The sequence below is a fragment of the Orycteropus afer genome, unplaced genomic scaffold (genome assembly GCF_000298275.1).
Source record: "Orycteropus afer afer isolate SDZICR_OR568_19922 unplaced genomic scaffold, OryAfe1.0 scaffold00217, whole genome shotgun sequence".
Classification (NCBI taxonomy): Eukaryota; Metazoa; Chordata; class Mammalia; order Tubulidentata; family Orycteropodidae; genus Orycteropus; species Orycteropus afer.
The window spans coordinates 3,909,932-3,918,411 of NW_006921804.1; the positions used below are offsets into that span (position 1 = coordinate 3,909,932).

The 8,480-nt window shown below is 49.7% G+C and overlaps 1 protein-coding gene across 1 annotated transcript in view; it reads right to left on the reverse strand.

The window, feature by feature from the left end:
* Positions 1-5,743, reverse strand: part of IL6R (interleukin 6 receptor) — a 91,350-nt gene extending 85,607 nt beyond the window's left edge. Inside the window, exon 1 of the mRNA XM_042782007.1 lies at positions 5,659-5,743. Coding sequence (XP_042637941.1) covers positions 5,659-5,743 — 85 coding nt within the window. The remainder of the gene's footprint in view (positions 1-5,658) is intronic.
* Between the last annotated feature and the right edge of the window lie 2,737 nt (positions 5,744-8,480).

Sequence of the window (8,480 nt, forward strand, 5' to 3'; positions counted from 1 at the left end):
GGGTCGCTATGAGTCGGGCCGACTCGATGGCAAATAACAACAACAACAGCCACTCCATGGAAGAAAGATGAGGCAATCTACTTGCATAAAGATTTACAGCCTTGGAAACCCAGTGGGGGTCACTATGAGTCAGAATCGACTCCATGGCAGTGGATTTGGTTTTTCGTTCAAATATCATCTTGTCAGTGAGAACCTCCCTGGCCTCCAATATCAAATATCAATTCTATACCCCTCCCCACAACACACACACACACACATACACACAGTTCCTATCTCCCTTCCTCAATTTTGTCTTTAAAACTTGTGGTAGTTAAGGTTGTATGTCAACTTGGCTGGGCCTGATTGAGTGGCTGGGCAACTGGTAGTAGTTATTCCCCATGATGAGACTGGCAATCAACTCCATGGTGGAAGCTACTGTGAGCAGCTAAGTAGCTGCTTTAGGGATGCGGTCTGCTTCTTGTATATAAGCAGCAGCTTTGGGAATAGTCTCTAGTTTATGGCACACTTGAACCTTGCATGTGGCTGTGTTGTTGTTCAGCAGCCTGTCATGCTCTGCTGACCTTGGGACTTTCAATGGACTTGAATTAATGGCCTGCTGTGTGGTTTGGTAACATTGGGATTGTGCCTTTTTACTTGTCAACCTTGGGCTTGTCAGTCTCAGCAGCCAGCAGCTGTCTGAGTAAAGAAAAGCCTCTAGCTCCAGTGGGCTGGGAGCAGGAGGCAGAGCTGGACCCCGAGGTTGAGGGGCTTTCACCCAGCCCCTAGAGCCTGACACTTTGAACTCGGACTTAAAGCCTCCAAACTGTTAGAGAATAAACTCCTGTTTGTTCAAGCTTTCCCATTTGTGGCATATTCCTGTCAGAGTGGCACTAGGTAACTAGAACACCAGTAGTTACTATCATATGATATATTTACTTTATATCCTGTTTCTTGTCTGTGTCCTCCAATAGAATAAAGCTCAAAATAATCCAGAGATTTTTGCCTATCATATCTCCAGTTATTACAATAGTGCTTGGCACACACTCCAAAAAACCAACCAAGTTTGATAGAGCCTGGTAGAACCACTGAGATATAGTCCCAACTACCCTTCAGGTCTGGAATTGAACCCACTCCTGGAGCTTCCAGCCAAGCAAAAGACAGGCATATAAGTTGAACATTTACCTCAGGTAGATACACTCCTTGGAGAGATCAATCATGAGAGAAAGAAGGGCTGTTAATGCACAGGGAGACAGCTCAGGGGACAGGGGTGCATGGAGGGATGGACACAGGGAAGAGGTGACTATCGGGAGGAAGTGGGAGGGGAGCTGTTGCATTGTGGTAAATTGTAGTCAATGTCATAAAACAAAGTGTATGTGAACTGCTGTATGGAAAGTAAATTTGCTCTGGAAACTTTCACCCAAATCACAATTTAAAAAAAAAACAAAAAAACCCAAACTCACTGCCGTCGAGTTGATTTTCGATTCATAGGGACCCCTCCTTGGGTTCGATTCATAGGGACCCCTCCTTGGGTTTCCGACACAGTATCTCTACAGAAGTAGATTGCCCAGTCTTCATTCCAAGGAGGGGCTGGTGGTTTGAACTGCCAGCCTTCCAGTTAGCAGTCAAATGCTTTAGGCAGACATTTATTTAAGTAGTTGTTCTGTGCTGCAAACTTTTCTGAACACTCTGTATAATAACTTACATCTTAGTTATCGCTTGCTGTTGTTATAGTAAGGTGCTGATGAGTTGATTCCAACTCATAGCGACTCTAAGTATGACAAAAGAAAACACTGCCCAGTCCTGCCATATCCTCATGATCACTGCTGTGCCTGACAGCTCATCGCTCCAGTTGTGCTGTGCCAATCCATTCCATCAAGGGTTATCTAGTGCAGAGAGGTTAGGATTCCACACGTATTTTGGGGGGATACAATTCAATCCGTAACACCTTACTTAGCTCATTTAATCTTCATAACCACCCTGGTAGGTAGCATAATTATTTGTATTTTCTGGATGAGGACACTGAGCGCCAGAGAGGTTAAATCACTTGCTCAAGGTCATGTTGTCTTCATATGGCAATGGCTGAACTTTAGGCAGAGATCTGTCCTGCTCCAAAGCTTTAAGCATTACCTGTATAACATTAGCTATGTTCAGATGGAGGAGAGAAGGAGGCCTGGAGAGGGAAGAGTGAAAGGGCAACAGAAAATCTCTGGAAGAAACTGTTTAGCACTGCAGACCAGTACTGTCCAGTAGAACGTTCTGCAATGATGATGTCTGTGCTGTCCAATACAGCAGCCACTTGCCACGTGCAGCTACTGAGCACCTGAAACACCAGAAACGTGCCTAGAGCAACTAAGGAATTGAATCTTTCATTGATTTAATTTTAATTCATTTACATTTAAATAGTTCCATAAGGCTAATGGCTACACTATTGTAGATCTTTAAGAAAAGCAGAGATTTGGTGACTGGGAATGCTCCAGATTGATTGCTGGTGGCATCCAGGCTAGGTGGGAAGGGGAAGGAGGAGGAAAGGGTGCATATTTATAGCAATGAGGACCTTTGTTACTTTCTGTAATCCTTACAAACGCTTTACGAGGTATTTATTTACCCAGTTTACAGAGGGAGAGACTAAGGATCAGAGCTGAAGCAAGTAGTCAGGATCAGTGAGCCTCACTGCCTCAGTATACTGCTCTCAATCAAAGACACTTTCTCTCTCCACCCCACTCCCCCTAGAAGTTGTCCTTGGGTAGATGGTACCAGATGGGTCAGAGATAATCTGTTTTCTCAGCCCTTCTCAGAAGGATTTACACCAGACCATTTTCAGACTCCTTTTCGGGTAGAGTCTGAGTTGCTGATCCCACACAGGCATCACAGGCCTTTGCACGGACCCAATAAATATTTGCTGCAATGAACAAACAACGGACAGAGCCAAAAACCAGGGAGAGATTTCTGGCAACCAGGAGCTAATGGGGGAGGGCTTTCAGTTCCTCAATCACACTGCCATTCAGCCAGTGGGGAAGAAACTAGAAGGGGCAGCTGGCTAAAAGGGACGTTTCCTGAGCCTCACTCCCAGTTATTCCTAGTCTGTAAATCTGGGGTGGGGGCCAAGAATTGGGTAGCTCTCCTACCCCAAAATCACACACTAATTCTGAAGCAACTACACCCAGAACTACCCTTTTGAGAGATACTGATTTAGGGTGAGGCTAAGAAGTAGATAGGCATTGGAGGCAGGAAGAATTACCCTAAAGGAAAATTCAGAAGTTGAGACAGGATTCGGAGAGACTTATAGGTGTGCATGCTCTCGTTTTAGGTATTTTCTTTCACTGTAGAAGGGGGAAGGAAGTTGAGTCACCCATGCCTTATCCTTCCACGCCTAGTACCTAGAGGTCTGGAGTTGGAAGCCGGAGTTCCTAGTTAGTCCTCCAATGGCCAGTGCACCTTGGGAGGGTGGTGGAGTGCTGTGCTAATTCCAAGGAAAACCCAGATCCCAGACCTAACAACCCCAGAGAACCAACGGATTTCCCCTCTAAGCCAACTCCAGCCTCTCCTAACCCCCCGGCCCCTCACTTCTCTAAAGCTAGTCATTTGCTCCATGCTTCCTGTACAATTTCTTTATTTTTACTCTCAAGTTTGTGGGCTGAGTCTGTGTGGGTGTGGGAGGGAAGCTGGGTATTTTCTACTTCTCTGCATTTTCCTTCTGAGCTAGGAGGGCTTTCTTTCACTTCCTCCCCAAACTCTCAGTTCTGCCTTTCACAGGCTGTCCAGGCCATGAAGCACCTTGTCAGGCAAGCGGAAGGGAGAACTGACTGCCCTCAAAGTGTCCTGCTACCACTCAGAAGCCAAAAGAAGTGGGAGCTACAACAGTAACCTCCCGAGGGGCAGGTGCCCTGGGGTGTGATGTGATTAGCAACAGAGGCAGGCAAGGGAGCTCAGCTCCTTCCTGAGGTAGACAAAGGCCTTGCCTTGCATCCTCCTGACACCACAGGTACATTCTGCCAGCCTGAGGCTTTACTTCCCCTCCCTAAGCCTCTTCTCCCCCAGAGCTCAGCCAGACAGGGATTAACTCACAGCTTGCCCCAAGTACTCCCAGCTCTGCCTGCAGGACTCGTTCCACATTTAGGAGTCTTGAGGATCATCCACCACATTGAAGCACAGAGCCATGGAAGGGGCAGCCCTGCACAATCTGGGCCTGACAACCTTTCATGCCAACCTCTCTGAACCTCAGTCTCCTCTTTTGAACAAAGTGACATTTGGATCAGAGTTCCTGGGTGATGCAAATGGTTAAGTGCTCAAGTACTAACTGAAAAGCCATCGGTTCAAATCTACCCAGAGGCAAATTGGAAGAAAGCCTACAAGGTCACAGCCTTGCAAATCTACTCTGCATACTCGGGGTCGCCATGAGTCAAAATCAACATGAGGGCAACTAACAACATATTTGGATCAGGTGGAGGATTAGAAAACCTGAGTAAAGCCCAGGAGGCCTCCATCAACAGTGGCTGTGTTGGCAAGTGTTAACAAATGTGTACTGAACCAAAGATACCCTTTTCCTGTCCTCTTCTGAGTACAAGGACAACAACCATCTAGAAAGCAAATAGAGCTGCAGGCACTCCAGCCTCTAGCTCTAGAATACTACCTGCCAGTGGAAGTGAAAAGAGATCAAGCTGAGGGTGTACGCATAGGGCAGGAGCACAGTGTGGTCTAGCAGTGAAAGCCAGAGCTCACGATCACCCCAGCCATCTGTTCCCAGAAGCCTGCCTGCTGCCCCCTTGGTTTGCAGTTGTCTTCTCACTGAAGCTCTCAAACCTAAAATAAACCTGGAGGAAGCAGTTGTCCAGCTCATCTAGAAAAGACACTAGAGACACAGCTGGGCATGCAGCCAGAGTACAAAGAATGGCCTGGCTGCCGGGCACAGATTACAGTTAACAGGAGTAACAAGTGCCCAAGTGCCCACTGGCATCTCACTCACTCTTCCTTCCTCTCTGGAAGGGGACCCCCAGTGTGCATCAGCCCTAATAGGTCCCAGTCCCTGCCAGTCTCCCCACTCAGGTGAAATTCCCAGGGCTGGGGCACGGGCTTGTCAGAGCTCGTGCCTGCTGAATTGAGTGCGTGCAGCGGGAGGGTCCGTGACTCAGCACCCATGATGTCAGTCCCTTCACAGTCAGGGCACTGTCATCCACAAAGACTCCCAGAAGACTGGAGGGAGCCAGAAGGGCGTCCTCAGAAGCTGAGGGGCGAGAGAGACGATGGGTCAAAGGACAGCCCAAGCGGAGGTGCACCCCGCTAGAGTGCGCTCTTCCTTAGAGTAACGCAGTGGGAAGGCGCACTGGGAAAGAAACGCAAGAGTATTTAGGATCACTACATTAGTCAGGTTTCCGAGAACACACTAAGTCCTGTACGCTGACCCTAGAGAACTTGCCCCGCGCAGGGCAGTCCCAGAGAGAAAGCGCCCGGCTAAAGGTGCAGCAGGAGGCGCACGAGCGACCGTCCACAACTTAACAGCTGGGTCAGCTCTGAGCCCGTAGCTTGTGTCCGCGGTGACCCAAGCCAGCCACGGAAAAGGCGAGCTGTTCCCCCTCCGTTCCTCCCTCCAGCTGTCTGTCCCTCGGCGGCGGTGGTTGCGGCGGTTTCCCCCACCAGCCAGCTGCTCCCGTCCCCCACCCCAGGTGCGCGCGAAGCCCTTACCCAGCGCGGGGCAATCCCCTGGGGTCAGTGCCGCCCTCAGCGCGGCCAGCAGGGCGGCCAGTAGGGCGCAGCGGACCGCCAGCATGCTTCCTCCTCGGCTAACGCCCCTTGCTCCCCAGCAGCGGCGAGCGGGCGGGTCCGGACTCAGCGGCCGGGGCGGGGCGGCGGTAGGGCGGGCGTACTCAGGCCCTAAGGGCAGCCCTCACCCTTAGGGGGCCCGCGCTCGGAACGCACTGCTGTTCCTTGGGCCCCGACCCGCGCTCGGCTAGGCTCCCTCTGGCTCGACTCTGTGTCAGTGCAACTTCCCACTTGCACATGACTAAGAGCTGCGGACGGTCCTGGCAACGCAGGAAAACATTTGAGGAACTCGCGCTGGAGTGTCTCTCGTCTAACGCAGGGTGCAGTTATGAAAGCCCGTACGGATGGCGCAACAGCCCCACGCACCTGCCCTGAAGTGGGCGGTTTCCTGTCTAAGTGCGGCACCTGAGCCTGGAGGGTAGGAGACCCACAGTCCTGAGGGGACCAGCGCCCCGCATCCAAGTTCTGTTGATGAGGCGTAGGGGAGACTTCATCACCACTGGCTCGGTTTTGATTTTTGGTTTCATGAACAAGATTACAGCTGTGAAAGGCACACCTGGAGAGCTCCCACCCATCCCACCCCCAGCAGATGTGCCTCTTGTCGTTACAGTAAAGCAGTGATTGGCAGCCTGCACTGTCCCCTGGAACCACCTGGGGAGCCCAAAAAAAAACACCAGTGTCTGGCTCTTAGCCCAGAAATTCCCTTATAATTGGTTTGGTTTAAGGCCTGGCCTTCAGAAAACACTGCCTTGAAGGTATCTTCTGTCCCTGTGCCCATCTGTTGCCCGCAGGCTGTAGCAGAAGCCAGGAAATAGTTTGGGCTTTGGCCTAAGGGGTGGACCCGGGTTGCCATCCATATCTGCCACCTATTGTGTCTGTGACTGATGTTCAGAATCTTTGATCCTGGGTTTCCTTGTTTGTCAGCTAGAGATAAGAAAGCCTATAGTGGATAAGGTTGTTGTGAAAGACTCCAGGAGATGGTATCTAGGTTCCTGACACAGGGTCTGGCTGACAGGTGCTCAAAATATGTCAGAACCTGCACATCCACCCACCTGAGTTGGCAGATAGAAAGTGGCACTTGATCTTCAGGAGCAACCACAAAGACCTCTTGAAGAGGCCCAGTAAGTTCCCCTACCAGAGCCTGAAGCTGATAGGGTGGTCTCACAGCCAAGTTTGAAGAGAAAGAAGAATGTAAAAATCTAGACTAGAAGCTTCTGAGAAGAAAAAAAAAAAAATGATAATTAGAATGTATTTTTCACTTTGGGTGTCAAACTGATTCTAACCCAGGTCAGGATTCTTGAGGGAGCCAGAATGGATGTGGCCTGGCATGAGCCCCAAACCAAACTCACTGCCATCGAGTCCATACCAACTTATAGCAACCCCCTTTGGGTTTCCAAGGCTGTAAATCATTAATTACAGAAGTAGATTACCCCATCTTCTCTCTCTCCAGAGTGGCTGGTGAGTTTGAACTGCTGGCCTTCTGGCTGGCAGCCAAATGCCTTATCCACTATGCCACCAGAGCTCCTTAGTGGAAGGGACTAAATCAAAACTAAAACCAAACCCACTGCTGTCAAGTCGATTCTGACTCATAGAAACCCTCATTGGGTTTCCAAGAGGGTAAATCTTTACAGAAGCAGATTGCCCAGTCTTGCTTTTATGGAGTGGCTGGTGGATTTGAACCACCAACCGTCTGATTAGCCGTCAGCTGCCTTAGGCACTGTGCTACCAGAGTGCCTTAGTGAAAGGGACAGAGCTTCTGAAATACAGCACTCAGACTGTGTGCACCTGGGGCTCTTTGTGGGAACTGTTTATCATCAGTGCCAGGTAGAACCAGGCACAGTTCTGACCCACCCCATAAGGAGGTGCTGGTTTGAGTGGGCTTGCTACAGCCATGTATATAGACACGGAAAAAGGCCTGTGGCAGGGTGGACCTTCCACCATTAAGCCTCTTTCTTGCTTTTTAAAATGAGATTGCAGCAGGCCTAGGGGTAGTTCCCATTGTGGTTGCCCCCCTTCTCCTCCATTTGTGGCAGATACAGACCTGAAAATGATCATAGAGGGATGCCAGCTGCCAGCCTGAAACTGGAAGGCTGCAGAGAGCCCTCCAGCTCAGGCAGAAGACCAGAAAAAGAGGGATGTAGAGGTCCAATAACAGGTGTCTTAGACCACCCTTCCCCCACTGGCTTCTGCACCAAAGTGAGTCTCCCCTCTCTGATCAATTGGTGGGAGTCTGTGCTCTCAAGTCAGACAGTGTTCCCAACCCATTTCTGCTACTTGCTTGCTGTGTGACCTGAAACAAGTTGCTTAACCTCTCTGAACCTCTATTTCATGGTATGTAAAATGAGAACAACAATATACAGTGAAACCTGTGAGAGTGGAACTCGATGAGACTGCCTTATTTTTTAGGGTCCTGAAAGTTTTCCATATTTGACAGAGTTCAGCCTTGGTGGTTAAGGCATTTGGCTGCTAACCAGAACATTGGTAGTTCAAACCCACCAGCTGCTCTGCAGGAGAAAGATAAGGCAGTCTACTTCTGTAAAGGTTTATTGCCTTGGAAACCCTATGGGGGTCGCTGTATGTCAGAATTGACTCGATGGCAGGGAATCTGGTTTTATCACTTGTTTCAGTGGAAAATATTTGAAGGCACTTGACTGCTAACCAGAAGCCTGGTGGTTCAAACCCACCAGCCACCCCTTGTAAGGAAGATGGGGCAACCTACTTCCGTAGTGATACTGCCTCGCAAA